Genomic DNA, 18,734 nt, shown 5'->3' on the forward strand with positions numbered 1-18,734 from the left:
TATATATATGTGTGTGTGTGTGTATATATATATACATATATGTGTGTGTGTGTGTGTGTGTGTGTGTGTGTATATTAGGCATTTTCTTTATCCATTCATCTATTAATGGACATTTGGGTTGCTTCCATGAATATTTGTTACATTTTATCCATCACAACTTGGGGTTCATGAAGAAGATCATTTCAATAACTGAACCCAGTGTTTCTTTAATCCATTTAAAAATGCTTATTTAACAACTTCTATATATTAGATATTAAGCAGGCCAAACAGAAATAAAAGAAAAGTTCCTGCCCTCAGGTAGTTAACATCTATAAAGGAAGACTATGCAGAATATAATGTTACAGGTACAAAAAAAACAAAATGATATAGGAATACAAATAAGGGGGCAAGTTCCAACCAAAGCAGGAGGGACAGACAGGGTAAAGAAAATAGGTAAACATTGGAGCTTGAAAAGGGATTCTCCATCTGGCTGCCCATAAGAATGTTTTAGGAGCCTTCAAAAAATACCAATACCCAGGCCTCCCCTTCTAGAGAGCCTCAGTCAGGCTTACCTTATGACAGTAGCACACTGCCTTAAGGGTTCTTTTACAATGTCCTGGAACCTGGCACTTTCCTAATGTTTGATATTTTTTCTTTTCCTTGGTCAACACTTTCTTGGCTATTCTTGGCCTTTTCATTTCCATATAAATTTCAGGATCAGTTTATCAATTCAGACAAATGAGCCTGCTGGGATTTGGATTGGTTTTGGATTAAATGTATATACCTTTTTGAGAACTGTTATCTTCACAATATTGATTCTTATTCTTAAACATGATCCCTCTATATAGCTTTAAATTCCTCTTAGTGATGTTTGGTAGCTCTCTGTGTAAAGATCTTTCACATTTGTTGTGAGATTTGTTTTTGTTCATGTGATGCTTTTCATGGTGATCAAATGAAATTGTTTTTGAATTTCATTATTTATTTATTTTGTTGTTGTTGCTGGCATATAGACACTTGCTTTTCTTTTTTTTAAATTGTAATGTTTATTTATTTTTTGAGAGACAGAGGCAGAGCATGAGCAGGGTAGGGGCAGAGAGAGGGGCAGACACAGAATACAAAGCAGGCTTCAGGCTCTGAGCTGTCAGCACAGAGCCTGATGTGGGGCTCAAACTCACAAGCTGTGAGATCACGACCTGAGCCAAAGTCAGACGCTTAACCGACTGAGCCACCCAGGTGCCCCGACATTTGCTTTTCTTATATTTACCTTGTATCCGAGACTATGCTAAAGGTATTTATAAATTTTAATAATTTAGATGTATAATCTTTTGGATTTTCTGTATATCCAACTATGTCATCTGTGAATTGACTGTTTTATTTGTTCCTTTCCAATTCTTGTATGTTGCAATTTCTTTATCTTGCTTGATTATTTTGGGTAGGTCATCCTGTACAATGTAAAACAGAAGTGATGATAACAGACATTGTATTTTATTCCCAGTCTCTGGAGGAAAGCTTTAACATCTCACCACTAAGAGTGAATGGCTGTTGTGGGTTTTTGGAGATACCTCTCTTATTTGATTAAGTTAGCTTATTTCCATTAGGTTACTTTTTATATGGCTAAGACTAGTCTTAGATGGTAAAAGCTTGAGGATTCATAGATAGACCCATGTATATAAGGTCCCTTGACTTTGACAAAAAGTGATATTTACATGTAGTGGGAAAGGAAATGGTCTTTTTAATAAATGATGATTGATCAGTTTGATATAAATATGAAAAAGGAATCGATCCCATATTACACTGTACACATAAAAATATTTCAGGGAATTATATACCAAAAAGTAGAAGATTAAACAATAAATCTTCCAAAGATGACTTAGAAGACTATCTTCATGACTTTGGTGTGGGAAAATATTTCCTAAAGAAGACACAAAAAACACTAATGATAAAGAATAGCTCTTTATCAAGATATTCCATGAGAAAGAAAAGGCAAGACATCAACTGGAATAAGATATTTACAATATGTATATCCAACCAAATACTTGTATCTAGATATATTTTAAATGTCCTCCCAAACATTTATAAGAAAGAGTCAAACAATCCATCTTAAAAAACGGTCAAAGACTTAACAGGTCCTTCACAAAGAAGATACCCAAAACAGCTAACAAGCATGTGATATCACTCTACAACCACAGAATGAAAAAGGGGAAAGAAAAAGAAACAATGCCAAGTGTTGACCAAAATGTGGAGGAACTGGATTCTCATGTAGTGTCTGCACCCTGCCCATAGCTCTTCAGGTCTCACCAACTCAGTATAGGTCCACCCAACTCCCAATGCTGGGCCACCGTATATCACTCCCTAAAGGCTGTTTCTGGACACAGGAACAGTTCTGTCAATAAGAGGAACCGCTGAGAGATGTCTGAGAATAAACTCCCCTCCCCTTAGGAATAATATTAACCAAAGATTAAGTGAGTTTATTTTCTCTCTGATACATGCCCTATACCGTCTCCAGAGATTTTTGGTAGGATTGAGTTCTAATTGCTCACAGTGGTACCTGCTTGATAATTCATCCTTTATTGACTCCCACCCCCTCCCTGTCCACTTACCTCCTTCCCACCAAGATTTTGGGGGACCATCTCCCAAATAAAACACTCTCAAATTCTCACATCAGGTATACATCTAGGGAAACCCAAATTAAGTACATATTATATGCCAATAAAAATGTGTATTTATAAAGGAACAAGGGAAATAGCTCTTAATTTTTTGAGGGGCGGAAGCAACAGTTAATATTGCTTAAGATAGGTTACTGTAGTGTTGTGGTATATCAATGTGGTATTTTTTTCAATGTAAAAAGTGCATTTGTCACCCACATGGGTGTAAATTTGATGATGTGGTCAGAAACTGCTAATTTTTGCATGTTAAGTTTAACTCACTTAATCATTATCCCTATGATGTTGATAAGGAAGTTGAAACTCATAGATGCAAAATAACTTATTCAAGATCACATTACAGTTTGGGATGTGTTAGGCATCATAGGCAATCATTATGTTGACCAGATCGTGAAGGGTCAGGATAAGAACTACAAAAAGGCACTTTATCTTTTACTTCGTGTGAAACCAAGTACAATGACCAGATTTTGTATAAACTCTCTCTGACTTCACGATGGAAGCTGGGTTAGAGAGGGAAGGGATAGGCAGGATGACCTTTGAGGTAGCTCTTAACAGTAATCCAGGGGTCAGATGAGAAGGGCTGCAATTAGGTCAGGGGCTATAGGCATGGCCGAGAGGATAGATTTTAGAGATATTGGCCAAGGAGGGGGTTGACAAGTCTTAGTGACTAATTAGATTTAGGGGTTGAAGAAGAGGGAAGAGAGTTTTTTATTTTGGATATTTGCTGATAATTTAAATATTTTTACGGAGGTCATTTCAACAAGTCATTGTTTTTGTAAGAGGGGTCCCCCTGGTGGTAAAAGAAAAACCAAGAATGAGATTCTTTCCCCGTGGTACTTGCTATTGTGGGACACGCTTGTATAAGGGAACCTAGTTACGAGACAATAAAATAGGGATCCTTACCCCCTTGTTTGTGGTAGCAATGACTCACATATAAGAATAACTGAAAGCTGGGGGGGGGGTGGGGCAATGGATATAGGTGGTCAAAAGTACAAACTTCCAGTTATAAGATGAGTAAGTTCTAGGGACGTAATGCATAGCATGGTGACTATAGTTAACAATACAGTGTTGTATATTGAAAGTTGTTAAGAGAGTAGAGCTTAAAAGTTTTCATCACAGAAAAAATCATAACCATGTAAGGTGATGGATGTGTTAACTAAACTGATAGTGGGGGTCTCCTTGCAATATATGCATATATCAAATTATTGCATTCTACACCTTAAATGCACACAATGTTATATGACAATTATATCTCAATAAAGCTGGGAAACAACCCAAAAGTCTTCCTGAAAAAAAAATTACAACAACTGGGAACCAACGGCTGCCGATGGGTCAGAAAGTGGGACCTGACAACAACCTTCACCCACTCAAGCAAAGTAGCATCTGGTCACCTTCCTTTTCTAAGAAATTGTCACGTAGCTGGAGGAAAGGTTGGCTGCTATCAGTGGTGCTGAATCCAGTAGGCATTGGAACTCTCCCAGGGAACACTGATCCCATTTAAGAGCATGGCAGGGGAAAAAGTAAAGACTTTATTTATTATTAAATTTTTTTAAAAATATTTATTTACTTTTTGAGAGAGAGAGAGAGAGAGACAGAGAGAGAGAGAGAACATGAGTGGCAGAGGGGCAGAGAGAGAAGGAGACAAAGAATCAGAAGCAGGCTCCAGGCTCTGGGCTGTCAGCACAGAGCCCGACACGGGGATCGAACTCATGGGCCTGTGAGGTCGTGACCTGAGTCGAAGTCGGAGGCTCAACCGACTGAGCCACCAGGGGCCCCAAAGCTAATGACTTGAAAGCCAGATGCACCTGAATCTGAATGTTGGCTCCAGCACAAATATGCTGGTATTGGTTTCTTTCTCCGTGAATTATACATAATAGAATCTAGGTCGTTGCGAGGTTTGAGGGAATGTGGGTAAAGCACTAGCTCAGTGCCTCCTTAACAGTTGGAGATGATGATGATGATTACCTTAGGAGCTTAGGAGATGGCCCACTGTGGTCCTTTAGGCAATTAGTAGAGTCTTAGGAATCTTGTTTATTCATGAATATGCTAATAAAAGGAGGGAGCTCCAAAGCTGACTCAAAAGATGCTAAATTATCTGGAAGCTCCCAGGGCCAGGTAGCGCATCCAAATAAACAAGGTAACACCCCGGAGACACTTCTCTCTTTGTGCTTTCTCTCTTTATGCCTTGGGAATAATCCATGGGATAAACAAGAAGCACTTTCAAAAACAGGTGCATCTGAATAAGCCTGAGTCATCGACCAAGATGAGATATTTCAGAAACTTTCCATTTTGAGCCTTTGGCTTGTTCCTGATTATGTATAAATACCTTGCTTGTTATATAAATACACAGCAAATGTAACCTTTTGCTAAGTAATGCAAGGCCAACAGCTACAAAAGCAACTGAGAAAAGGAGCCACAGCACAAGTGCATCCTGTAGCCGCTCCTTTTCACAAGTCCCTTAGGGTCCTGGAAGGTTTACAATGTTAAAGCTCTAAGAGTTACCTCTTGAAATCACCACAGCCATTTTTTTTTTTTTTTCCTCTCCAGGAGCTCTGTGTGCATGTGTATTAGTTTGTTTTATCCATCTGTAAGCTTTTGTAAGCTCCCTAATGAAAACAACTATATTTTCTTGGCTTAATTGCACATTATTGAATGTTCTGTCTCTCATGCTATAAATGTACAATAACGAGAAACGGTCTGTTCATTAGGGAAAGCCAGCAAACTAGGGAAATGGTGACTCAGGTAGATTATCGATGTGCCCAGAAAGTAACTTCTTAAAGGCCAGAATATAACCATAAAAACAAAACAACTTGATTATTGCACCACCCGTAGCTTGTACCATATTGAATAACAAAGAGGGGTTGGCAAGATTAATCATCTGTGATGCATTTTGTAAGGAAAACAGAAGGATACAACTGATGTGTTGTACTTTTCTGGACACATAGCCACAGCCTGCCAGATGCTATGCGAGTGGTGCTGTGCAGAATATACTTGTACAAATAGGTCTGCCTTTGAGTAGAATTTTAGGTGTCCACCGCTAAGAGGGGGAAACCAGAAATCTATCAAGTGAGGGAACAAATATCAAAACCAGTGATCCCCCATATTGATTCTCGGCAGATTCTTCCCTTTAGCTTTCTTGTATCCCTTAGGATACTGTTTACCTCCCCACAGGAGAGCCAAAGCTCATGATTAAAGTGGTGGGGGTGGCATTTTCTGTATAGTTTAGAGTAAGCCCGAATTATGCTAGGGTGTGAAAAGGCAAACACAGGGTGTCATCTTTCTGGCTGGGAAGGTCCCCGGCAGTTCTACGAACTTGAAGGGTACAATGGAGCTTATGGAGTATTTGCTAATTGACAGCCAAGTCCTGCCTTAAAAACCAAAGGAGTTGGAAAAAAAAATTTGTATAGCACCCTAAAAAGTTATCAAGAGACAACTTAATGAAAATATTTTAAAATACAAATTTAATTGCTCTTTATCAACTCGATTAAATGTGATTTTTAAATTTGCTTTTGAACTATTTTTTCTGTCATTAAATGTTAACTTTATAATTCTTTGAACTTTCTTTTAAGCTTATTTATTTATTTTGCGTGCGAGAGAGAGAGTAGGGGAGGGGAGAAAGAGAGGGAGAGAGAGAATCCCAAGCAGGCTGCACATGTCAGTGCAGAGCCAATGTGGGGCTCGATCGCATGAACAGTGAGATCATGACCTGAGATGAAATCAAGATTCGGGTGCTTGACCTGAGCTGCCCAAGTGGCCCAGTTCTTTAAACCTTAAAGTCTCCCAAATAAATTCTCCTTTGTCATACTTGGACAGGATTTTGGCCAAATTACAAATGGGTCAGTTTCTGTAGAAAGGTTGCAACAATTGCCTCCCCATGAGTGTGGATTGTTATAACTTCGTCTTAACCCAGACAGCTCCCAAGCAAACGGGATTAAGATATATAATAAATGGATGTTAATGTGTGCGTGTGTGCGGGCGAGCGACTTGAGGTTCTTAAAAATTACACATGTGTCCATTTGTTTATTGGGTAAGTGGTCCCTCCATCCGGGAGTTGTCTGGGTTAAGACAAGTCCCTTCACTTGAGCATGTTGTGGCCCCAAACCATTTTTCAGACATAACTGGTTGTGACGGGTGCACACATAGCAAGCAAAGCCAAAAGCAATGCCCCTTCCAGCATGCTTTATCTTTAATCTTTGCTGGGGATCTCCAAATGCCTGAGCCAAATGTGCATACTTTAAAAAAAACGTTTTATTTATTTTTGAGAGAGAGCATGAGAGCAGGGGAGGGGCACAGAGAGAGGGGGCAGGAGACCCAAAGCGGGCTCTGTGCTGAGAGCAGTGAACTCCCTGTGGAGTTCGAACTCATGAACCGTGAGATCATGACCTGAGCGGAAGTCTGAGGCTCAATCGACTGAGCCACCCAGGCGCCCCGCCAAACGTGCACGCTTGTGTCCAGGTAACAATTTAAATAAAAACAGTGTGTTAACCAGCCAACAGACTTTGAGTGAGAAACCTTAAGCCCAGCAGTTTGAGGATGCCTGCAGGGAACTGATTCTTACCTTTCTGTATCCCCAGAGCTGGTTCCCCTTCATGCCGTGACAGTCATAGAGAGTGACCGGGCTGTTGTGCGAGATTGCATCGAAGCAGAATTTTCGGGTGTGAAGTGGCTCCCCGGGTCGGATATCTTCTCTCCATCCCAAAGTAAAGAGCTAACAAAACAACCACAGTGGAAGAGCGACAGTGAGTTTAGTTCGGAGAGTCTGGAGAGCAAGGGAGGTCTTTTTTGCAAACTGGCACTTCTGCTTTGTGAGTTACCAGCAAAGAACTCCATCTAGCCTTACTAGAGGTGCTGAAAAAGGCATGAATCATAAAGCTCTGTAGCAGCAACGGTGGCGCCTTTGGCCTGGGCTGCCAAAAAGTACGAATGAGGATTTCCCAACGAGGAACCAGGAAAAATGACAGAGGCATGGCATGGGAAGAAAGAGAGAGTGAGAGCAGGAGACAGGGAGGGAGGGACAGAAGAAGAGGGAGGGGAGCGGCAGGGGGAAGATGGAAGGGGAGGGGTGGGGGGGAAGACGCTCTTTACATTCTTCGTTTAGATAAAATGTTACTGGATCAAATGCTGCGCAGTTAGCCCAAATAAGCAGATTGACTGCAAAAAGACGGGAAGCCGAGCTGAGCTGGACTGATGCCAGCAGTTTGAAAAATTTGATTTAAATGGAAGCTAAGCTTAATGAAGCAAAGAATAGGCAGATTAATTTTCTGGAGTTGGTAAGAGTAATTCAGCAGGGCAACGTAGAAAGTTTTGGACTGTAACGCATGGTAAGAGATCAAGTTTACACACACACACGGATTCCTCCTCCCCAAGTGAAAACAGAAGCTTCACGAAAGGATTGTTGTCCTTACTGCATTTAATGGACTCTGATAGTTCCAACCAATCTTTTCCTATTTTAGTCTATTCTATCCTGTCCTTCCCATTGTATTATTTAAAAGAATGCTACTTGGGGTGCCTGGGTGGGTCAGTTGGTTGAGCGTCCCACTTTGGCTCAGGTCATGATCTCACGGTTTGTGAGTTCGAGCCCCGCGTTGGGCTCTGTGCTGACAGCTCAGAGTCTGCAACCTGTTTCAGATTCTGTGTCTCCCTCTCTCTCTGCCCCTCCCAGCTCATGCTCTCTCTCTCTCTCTCTCTCAAAAGTAAATAAACATTAAAAAAAAATGCTACTTAGGAGGCACTAAGCACTAAGTGAATTTTACAATATATTTAATTAAGAAAAAACACTTCTATAAGGGAAATGGTCAACTACTTAAGGAGTTGAGGAGGAGAAATCCTCAAGTAAGCGGGGAAATGGACTGGATGAGACCTACGCTTTCTTCCAATTCTAAGATTTCAATGAGGTTATGTAATTCTTACAACAGGACTTAAGGTGGACTTTGTGAAGCCAAGCTGTGAATGGCAAGATAAAGAACTGACAGAGGGGCCCTGCTGATACAAGAGTGAGCACAATGCTGAACTGTGTGTAGATAATACACTTGGCACTGACCAGGCCCTCGGAATATTCCAGTTTTTAGGTCCTACTCGGGTAAGAAAATGTAGAGAATCTGGCAAAATACCAGGGATGGCTAACAAAAACAGTGAAGTGATAGGGAAACTGCAGAAGACTTGAAAAAAAAAATGGGTTAAGAAAATCAGAAAGAAATGCTCTAAATCGAACATCTGAAAGTTGATTGCCTGCGTAACGGTGAGTGACTGTATTGTTTTCCTGGAAGATGGGACAAAAGAGAATGCTTTAAATAGAAGGACAAGGGTCTTGGGGCGCCTGGGTGGCGCAGTCGGTTAAGCGACTGACTTCAGCCAGGTCACGATCTCGCGGTCCGTGAGTTCGAGCCCCGCGTCAGGCTCTGGGCTGATGGCTCAGAGCCTGGAGCCTGTTTCCGATTCTGTGTCTCCCTCTCTCTCTGCCCCTCCCCCGTTCATGCTCTGTCTCTCTCTGTCCCAAAAATAAATAAAATTTAGCTATATATTGAAAAAAAAAATTAAAAAAAAAAAAAAAGAAGGACAAGGGTCTTAGGTTAGGCATTTGAAATAGGTTCATGAAGAGAAATTGTGCGGTCTCTTTTCCTACAGTCCTTGTGCCTTCTCTCATTGCTCAGGTCAATACATTGATGACTCGCCAATACATTGATAACTTATCATCTGTAATATGTCCCACTCTGTGTACAATTTCCCATCTGTACATCCCACGGACATCTCACATTCAAAATATCTTAAATTCAAGTTGATTTTCTGTCGTTCTAAACCTGTTCCTACTCCTTTATTTTGTTTTAACTGGTAGTCATAGCACTCGCTTGCCAAGCTGGGAGTCTTTCATTTTTAGGTCCTTTGTCTCCCTTACCTTCACTGCTTAATCCATTAGCAAGTGTTACCATTCTTGTCTCCTGAATATTGCTGGAAGCAGTCCCTTCTTCTCTCTATCTCCACTATCTTTGCTCTCAATATTTCTTGTCTGGACTACTGAAATGACTTCCCAATTGGTTTCTGTCCCACCTTCCTTTTTTGGTTCCTTCGTAACTCTTTGACCATATTACCTCTCAACCTGAAATCTAACCACGTTTTCCCATAACCCTTAGAGAATATAGTTCAAACTCTTTAACGTATAAAGAAATTTCCACCATCCTGCCTTTGCCATTTTTTTTTTTTCCCAGCTGCATTCCTTTCCCTTTAGTTCAGGTTCCAGCTACAACAACTCATTTGGAAGATTGCTAAGAGAGTAGATCTGAACGGTTCTCACCACCAGAAAAACAAATTCTGTAACTATGTATGGCGGTATGTGTTAACAAGACTTACTGTAGTGATCATCTCACAATACATACAAATATCAAATCTTTATGTTATACAACTGAAGTTAATATAAGTTGTATGACAATTATATCTCAATTCAAAAACATTAGTAGTTCTTGGCACTAATCAGGATCTTTACTCCCTTCTGTGACTTTGTTCATAAGAGTCCCTCCGGTTGGAAGGCCAACATTCACCAGCCAACCTAGTTCATAGTCATCAGTTCTTTAAGATTAGTTCAGGTGCCCACCCAACCAAGAAGCCTTCCTCTTTGAACCCCCTGACTCCTTCTCATCCTTTACCTTATTTCGTCATGATTGCCCATTTATGTGTCTGTACCCTCACTAGACAGTGAGATCCTTAATGGTAGGATTGATCTTTTTTATCTTTGCATTTCTAGCATGCACAACAATTCAGAACATATAATAAACGTCCAATAAAATTTCTATTGAATGAATGAAAACTTGCGTCCATTCTATTAACAGAAACTACACTGGGATAACTGACAAGGTAAAGCAGTTGGTCTTGTTAGTTCTTTAAATAAATTTGGGCTATTTGTGTCTAATTAGAATAATATCAATAATAATATTATTTTTTGAACTTTCATCTTCGACGATTCTCGGCTTAGTTACCTATTCCTGAAACAGAAATTTCCTGTCCTACAAACTTCTCATTGGCACTGATTAGGTCTTAATTTCATTTAAATATCACACTTTCTTGGTACTATAAACAGTCAAACCCATGCTTTTTTCCATTTCCCTCTGTGCCTTTCCTTCTCTTTTTGGTTTCCATATATGTAGAAGGCCAGAGTTGAAAGGGGCTGTTATTATTACCTAGCACAGTTGGTCATTACACAGTTGAGGGGAAAAAAAAAAAAAAAAAAAAAATATATATATATATATATATTACTTCTTGCTTTCTTTTTATTTTTCTTATTATTTTTATTAGCTGGATCTTATTCATCTATTGTCCGAATTATATCCCAGGGCTCCTTAGGTGACTTTTTTTCTTGTTTCTAAGTTTGTCATTATAGTGCGATAATCATTCTCAGATTTGTAGATTGATTGTTGGCTGGTAGTTTTCAGAGTATTTATGCTGTATCATCACCACCACCATCATCATCATCATCATCGTGAGTACGTGGTGATTGCTTTCCTGCGTCCCAAGTGACATATTTCCAGATTATATCAACTGCTTTATTCTTCTGCAACTCTCATTAGCTAAAAATTTTTCTCTCTTGTGTCTTTGAAATGCTTTCTCTTGTCATTTATCTTATCCTAATGGCCATGTCAAACCAATCAGGCATTGAGCCTTTCATTCATTAGGCACACTTCCTTGTGTGCGATTTTGTCAAACCAGGAGCAAGCAGACATTATGAAAGTTATTTTCATTGTTTGCATTTTATGATGTTATTGTGGCATTTATAGTTTGTCTCTTACCTTTGGGCTGTTTCTTACTGATGGAAATATTTAGATTTCATTCAGGTTTCCTGTACAATAACTCTTGATTGTTTTCTTTTCTTTTCTTTTTCTAAGAACTCTTCTCTGTATTATTTATTTGATATTTGATTTAAATCTTTTTTTTACATATGAAATTTATTGTCACATGGGTTTCCATACAACATCCAGTGCTCATCCCAAAAGGTGCCCTCCTCAATACCCCTCACCCACCCTTCCCTCCCTCCCACCCCCCATCAACCCTCAGTTTGTTCTCAGTTTTTAAGAGTCTCTTAGGGTTTGGCTCCCTCCCTCTCTAACCTCTTTTTTTTTTTTTTCCCTTCCCCTCCCCCATGGGTTTCTGTTAAGTTCCTCAGGATCCACATACTCTTGATTGTTTTCAACCCCAAATCCCTCAATTTTAGAGTCAGTTGATGTTCACCTCTCCACTTGTTTCTTTTAGGTGATACTTTTAAATATAGATCCAGAATGATACATAATGAATATGTCTTTGCTTTAATATCAATGCGGTGTATGTACTGTTGCCTGGGTTTGTGCTGTATCATATGAATAAGCTTCGCTAGACTTAGTCCTGCAAATACATTTATTACTTGATCTTGCTACCTGATTTAAGAAGATTGAAAACATTTTTCTCTCCGTGGGTAGTTATGTTTTATTTCCTTGTTATATGGTTGACAGAAATCCGAGATATTGCACATTCCTCCTTGCAGTTGGAGCCCACCTATGCCCCGTGCTGAGAGTGAGGCTCTGCGTCCCAGAATCTGTCCTTTACCACATGCACTGACTTGCTCCCATCTCCGTCCGTCTGCACATCTCCTCTCCAGGTCTTGCAGAAGGAATCTGCCTCTACAGCCGGAGGAAGGCCTGCTGTGCCGCTGTGCCTCCTCCCCAGCATGAGATCAGAGCCTGCTGCCTGTCCAAACTGTAGGCCACAGAGGGTTCTGGCTCCTCTCCCCAACTCTCCCTTGGCCTCATTAATGGCATTTGGAGGATATTCTTTCCAGCCTTATTAGGTTCTATTTTTCTCTTTCTGTCTTGGTCCCTAAAGGAAACTGAAAGCCAGTACACAATGCTGCAGTGATCTCAAACAGCTAAATAGATGGCCCTGGAAAAATGAATCGCACAAATTGCTTCCTTCATAGAAGCCAAATTAGTCATCACCGGTGTTCTGCAACAAAAGGCATTTTCTTATACAGGTGCTTCAATAGACTGTCCACTATCTCCCACGTAATTATTTTCTTTATTCATTTGTATTTTATTTTTGCCACTTGTTAAAAACAATCATTTCAACTCTAATAAATGCCCCTTTTGTGTTCTTTGAATGCTTTTGGATTAAAAGGATACCTACAATTTTCCTGCTCTGATATACTTCTTTTTTCACCCAAGAATTTTAATCTAAATGTAGGAGAACGAGTCTTAATTCATATAAGTCGTTGAGTAATACAATGAATAAGGCTCACAGGTAATTATCGGAAAAACAAAGCAGCTTGTAATGCTTTAATCACCAAGTCAATATATGGTGATACATATTTCAAATATCATTCCTTTCTTTTTTAAAACCTCCTGTCAACTTTGTTTAATCTCCTTGTAGCTCTCTTTTCAGAAATCTGTGGGGAAGAAATCTTTTTAAAGAACTGTATCAAACTGGTCTTTTTGGGCCTCTTACATAGTTGTCTGCTTGTCTAGTGCTGCCCTCTGGTGGCTATTTCTTGTATTACGTGTCATAGATTTTTCCAGTTCAGCCCGAGGCTGGGCGGGGGGGGGGGGGGGGGGGGGGGCGGAGATAATAAACTAACCATTTTTAAAGCGTATGCCATGTAGTTGACTTTATTTATATTTATTTTTTAGCCGTCAAATAAAATCTGTGGTCCAGAGCCTATTTCCCTCTAGAACATGCCAGGGGACAGAAATATTAAACCTGATTCAGGCATTCAGGCAGGCGCACATACTTCTTATCAACCAGCTGGTGAGGTATGTTCCCTGGTTGGGCTGAACAGCTGTGGCAGAGAGGAAGTTAGCCTCACAGACCTAGATTTTCCCCATAACTTGCTTCTGTTTCTTCTTAAAATATCCTTTCGCACTCTACACATGGGTCTTACTGATAGGTCTGTGAAGCCTTCTCTCTGACTCCCAGGCTGAGGTAGGAATTGCTTTGTAGAGGTGACAAGCCAGCACTATTCCTCACATCCCTGGTAGCATCCCTGTGGTGCTCATACAAAGAGGTGGAGGAAGGAGGAGGCAAGTCAGAGTTTACTGACATTACATTCCTATTCGTAAATCCCGGAGCTGCAGAGCCTCTTTAAAACCCATCTGATAAACGTCCATATCCTGGAGGATATACTTGAGTGAATGACAAATAGTATTTGGTGTTGGCAGCTGCCTTGGGCCTGAGAGAAATTTCTAATTTGGACTTAGTAGGAAGTGAGCTGGGGGAGGAGATGTCAGAAGGTAGAAGGGAAAGCGTATTTATTCTGCCCCTACCACACATGCAAGATGCTGTTATATCCTAGACGTGCTTTCTTCTCATTGGAACCCCATTTGTGAGGTGAACATTATTGTCCCTATTTACAGAGGAGGAACACCAGCTTCGAAAGACTTAACCATTTCACAAGGTCACACAGGTTAGAGTGGCTGAAATCTAGGTTGGCCTGACTGCGAGGCCCACGATCCTTCCGGAACACCGCAAGGTTGTGGGTCAGAGGGAAAGGCCCAGATCAGCGGCTAGAGGGGTGGCGGAGGTGGTTCGACTGCCCTGGTTCCGGGCTGTGTTGTGTACATGCTGTGCGACCGCTTCCTTGAGTCATGCTGCTCTCCCCTGTAACGCAGGCTACGGGTGCGGTAGGAAGGGACAGTGGGGTGGGGACAGGGAGGTGCCAATTCTTTAAGATCTTAGGCTGGGCACAGCGTGTCTTCACTGGTTGAATATACAAGATGGACACTTGAGGAATATGCTAAAGGAGAGGGCGAGGGCCTTACTGGAAACTGTTGGTCTACTGTTTTCGGTTTTTTAAGAGAGAAATTAGGGACCCTTCTGACAACCAAAGCACAGGTGGGTTATACTCTCCTGAATTGGGGATGTATCCTTTAGTAGAGGGAGAGAGAGGAGCAGGATGGGGAAGGGGCTTTAACTGTATCTACAAATTCTATTCTTTTAAAAAATTTGGCAGGAATGCCTGGGTGGCTCAGTCGGGTAAGAGTTAAGACTCCTGGGTTTGGCTTAGGTCATGATCTCACGGTTCCATGAATTTGAGCCTTGTGTTGAGCTCCACACTGACAGTTGGAACGTACTTGGGATTCTCCCTCTCCCTTTCTCTCTCTCTCCCCCTCCCACGCACACACACAGACACACACACACACACACACACACTCTCTCTCTCTCTCAAAATAAATAAATAAACTTAAAAAAAGATGGCAATAGCTGTAGATACTTGTTAAATCTGTGTAATGAGTGCGCCCAGATGTGCTATAATAGTTTATATTAGTTTTTCTATTAGTATATATCTATTTATATATAGTTTCCTATTTGACTTTTCATAATTAAAAATTAAAACAATAAAAAGGGGCAGACACAATTCTACCCACTCTCCTTTCTTTTTTTCAAGTGACACAGTGTGAGGAAACTCCCTCCTAAAGACCATCCGTTTTCCAAGTGGACGGGACTCACAACTCACTCAGTGAACAGAAGCGCACTGAAAGGCTTTTCAATCAAAGGCAATACCTAATCTTGCGCCAGCCCACGAAGCCCGTGTGTGGAGATGTTACTGCTTCAAAGTTACCTTCATGTAGAAGATTACAAACTGCTACAACAAGAGGGGTATGTAAAGTATTCTTTTCAACATACAGCCAGAGGGGAAAATAAGATTAGGCAAAGTCACGAAAGCTGACAAAATAACACAGAGTCTTTCAATAAAACCATGAAACTTAGTTGGAAGAGTTACATGACACCATAGAGGCTCTTCGTGGTTTGAAGACTCTCCTTCTGGGAAAGGAAATATAAGCCTGGGGTCACAGTCAACATTTCTAGCATCCTTTCTACTATTGAAAGCACATTTGCATACATGATCGCAATTGATTATCGCAGCTTCTCTGAGCAGCCAGGGAAACAAAGAAGTGGAGTCGTTCACGTAACTGCCTCGCTGGTTAGTGACAGAACTGGGCAGGTCCGCGTGTCCCGCCCAGAGGTCTGTTCTCACTGCATCCTTCCACGCCTGCCTCAGCCCCGCTTACACCTGTCACATACCTGCTCGTGAGACCACGTCCTTTCAGAACCGTCCTTGACACAGATATCCAGCCTCAGCTCGGTGCCTGTGGCTCCGTGCTTGCTGTCCACGCAGAGATTTGCTGCCACGTTTCGAATCTGTGGAAAGAAGAAAGAATGAGCACGGGCTGGTTTTTATTGTATCTCTCGCTCCTGGCAATTCTGGTATCGATTCTGTAGCTGTTTTTTGGATGACTTGATTACCAAATGATGCTTTACGTTTATATGGAATGTGGGGAGAGAAATCAGGTTTTAAATACAACATGGCCTAATGGGCATGTAAAAGAGCATGAAATGGGGGGCGCCTGGGTGGCTCACTCAGTCAAGCATCCGACTTCAGCTCAGGTCATGCATGATCTCACAGCTCGCGGTCCGTGAGTTCGAGCCCCGCGTCGGGCCCTGTGCTGACAGCTGGGAGCCTGGAGCCTGCTTCGGATTCTGTGTCTCCCCCTCTCTCTGCCTCTTCCCTGCTCATGCTCTGTCTCTCTCAAAAATAAACATTAAAAACAAAAACATGAGATGGTTCAAGGGCAAAACGGCAGCTGGCTGCAGCAAAGGGCTATGTAATAATGCAGCATAGGGAGCAGCTAAGTTCACGACTTTTATAAAATGGCTATTTTTTCTTCAGTGAGTTAAAAATTAAAAAAAAATACTTCATACATAGAGAGAATGCAAGTGTGGGGGAGGGGCAGAGAGGGAGAGAGAGAGAGACAGAGAGAATCTTAAGCAGCTCTAAGCTCAGTGTGGAGCCCTAGGCAGGGCTTGATCCCACGACCCTGGGATCATGACCTGAGCTGAAATCAAGAGTTGGAAGCTCAACCGACTGAACCACCCAGGTGCCCCTCTTCAGACAGTTCCTAACTTGGAATTCATTGTCTTGTTGCCCCAAAGCATCTTCTACCATTTTCACCTTATCTGGGAGAAGAGATCAAATGTGAGGAAGGTGATGCGAGTACAGCGTGTGACCGAGATGAATGAATCCCTGAGCATCGCGTGGTTTTGTGCAGGATATGGTAACCATGTTCCAGTTCGCCTGGAGGGTCTGTGCACCTGTTGTCACGTGTGGCATTTCTCCTGGATGATAAGCTATGTGTCACCCTGGAGTGTTAGTGAAACAAGAAAGATGGTGCTATTGGTAGAACACTATCCGGGACGAAGGTTCTCTGTGTAAAGCCTGAACTTTGGAAAGTTGCAGAATGAGTGACAAAGGACACTGATAATTCCTTACAATTATTGGATTAATACCGGTAAAAGGACCACGTAGTTCAGGATGGGCCGAGAGTGGACTATGAAAAGCATCAACAGAAATAGCCGCAGAGAGAGTCTGGCCACGGAAACATGTCCCTTTGTCAAGTCTGGCTGTCTGACGGTTTCACCAATTATCCTGTTGACATCAGAACCACACCCTGTAGTACAGTTGGATATTGTTCGTGGCTAGTTGCTTAGGCATCAACGTTTAGATAAGCTCAATTATCTCAATCCTTTTGATGCCTTTATATAGCCCTGGATTATAATAATCCCTTTAGGTACTGTTCAGAATGGAAACAAGAACAGGATGTACTCAAGCGATAATTTTAGTCAAGACTCTTTGCCAAGAAGGAGTACGTAAGGTAGGGAGTCTCTCCGGGACAAAAGGATGGCCGAACCAGGCCTATTCCTACTGGGACAGGGGCAAAGGCAGAGAGAGGCTGTTATGAAGTATACTGAGTGTCACGAAAGGAACAGACGATGCCTGGGTGGCATTGTTGCGGACAGAACAATTTCTTATTATTTCACTTCCTGTAGGAGTAGAGGTTGGTATATAATGTCATTTGGGAGGGAATCAATGTGTGGTAGATATCAATTTCCTTATTCAGGGAATTTGGCAACAGCCCGGGTTCATCTTCCACTATTGGACCTCTCTGCTTTCAGGGTCACTGTCCCTAATGATAGAGGAATGTGAAATAATGTAGGACACAGGGCACCGGTTCTTAACCTGCAGACTTGTCCGAGAATCCAAAGAAAGCTATGGACAATTTTACCAAAACAAACTAACAAACCTGTAAGTGGAGACATGCCAGCACTTCTGTGTTCATTTTCCTGGAACCTACAGACCCCACATTGGAACCCTAAGAGTTAGGGGAAATGCTTTCCACCCCCTCCTTGAAAACTACGTGTATCCTTCCTCTTTGTAAGGAAATCCTTAAAGACAGGGAATGAGCTTGGCTGCTGTCAAAGTGCACCTGAATCACTCTCACTTGGGCTAACTTTTCTCCACCTTCCGGAAACAAGTTCCAGGGAGGAATTTTACTAAGCCAAGCTTAAAATCAGCCTTGTGTAAAATCAATTCCTTGGTGTGTGATAGAATTTCTTTGGTGAAATAGAAACACCTGAAGGTCAAGAGTTTGCTTTTGCTATCGCTTACTGGAGCTGATCTGAGTCCAGCGTGTCCATTGTCTAAAGCTCTCTCTAACCTGAGGGCTGCCCGACAGGACTCTGGGCAAGACGCTTTTTCCATTGTTGGACCATTTAACTCACAGACACGCTCTTAGAGATCCAGCATCGGTTTGTGCCAAAGACACCTTCGGGGCACTATTGTTCCCTCTGCTGGAGAACAGAAGCTCTGAACCACATTTAGGAAAACAACAGCTGCTTATGGTTTATGGCCATTTGGCCACAGAGACAGTGTGCCCTTCTCTGTCAGCTGGCATGGCACTCATTCACTGAAGGGGCCCTGCTCTTGGAGAAGGAGGACATAGGGCAGCAAAGAATATACACAAGCCAGGGACACTGAGTGGCGAATCTGCCAGATCTGCCCGTGGGTACACACCAAGGCCCATCAGAGAGCCTCGTTTTATTTCTAAGCGCTGTGAGCTCCAAGGACTCTGGCAGGGATGGAGGAGATCATTTTCTAAACTCTTGAATTTTCTAAATTCTCACTCAAATGGCATCTGTGTAGACAATGGGATAAACTGTTTTGGGAGCCAAGTTGCAAGGTGCAAGGGCTTCATTGTCTACATCTGTGTAAATTCCAACACACAGCTGTGCCAGAGAAGAAATGGT

At 41.8% G+C, this 18,734-nt stretch overlaps 1 protein-coding gene across 1 annotated transcript in view; it reads right to left on the minus strand.

The window, feature by feature from the left end:
* Positions 1-18,734, minus strand: part of GALNTL6 (polypeptide N-acetylgalactosaminyltransferase like 6) — a 1,218,779-nt gene that overhangs the window by 11,931 nt on the left and 1,188,114 nt on the right. Inside the window, exons 12-13 of the mRNA XM_086703864.1 lie at positions 15,675-15,791; positions 7,201-7,350 (exon numbers count right to left, since the gene is read on the minus strand). Coding sequence (XP_086559990.1) covers positions 7,201-7,350; positions 15,675-15,791 — 267 coding nt within the window. The remainder of the gene's footprint in view (positions 1-7,200; positions 7,351-15,674; positions 15,792-18,734) is intronic.

Source organism: Puma concolor, chromosome B1 (genome assembly GCF_028749965.1).
Source record: "Puma concolor isolate L17-30 chromosome B1, mPumCon1.1.hap2, whole genome shotgun sequence".
Taxonomy (NCBI): domain Eukaryota; kingdom Metazoa; phylum Chordata; class Mammalia; order Carnivora; family Felidae; genus Puma; species Puma concolor.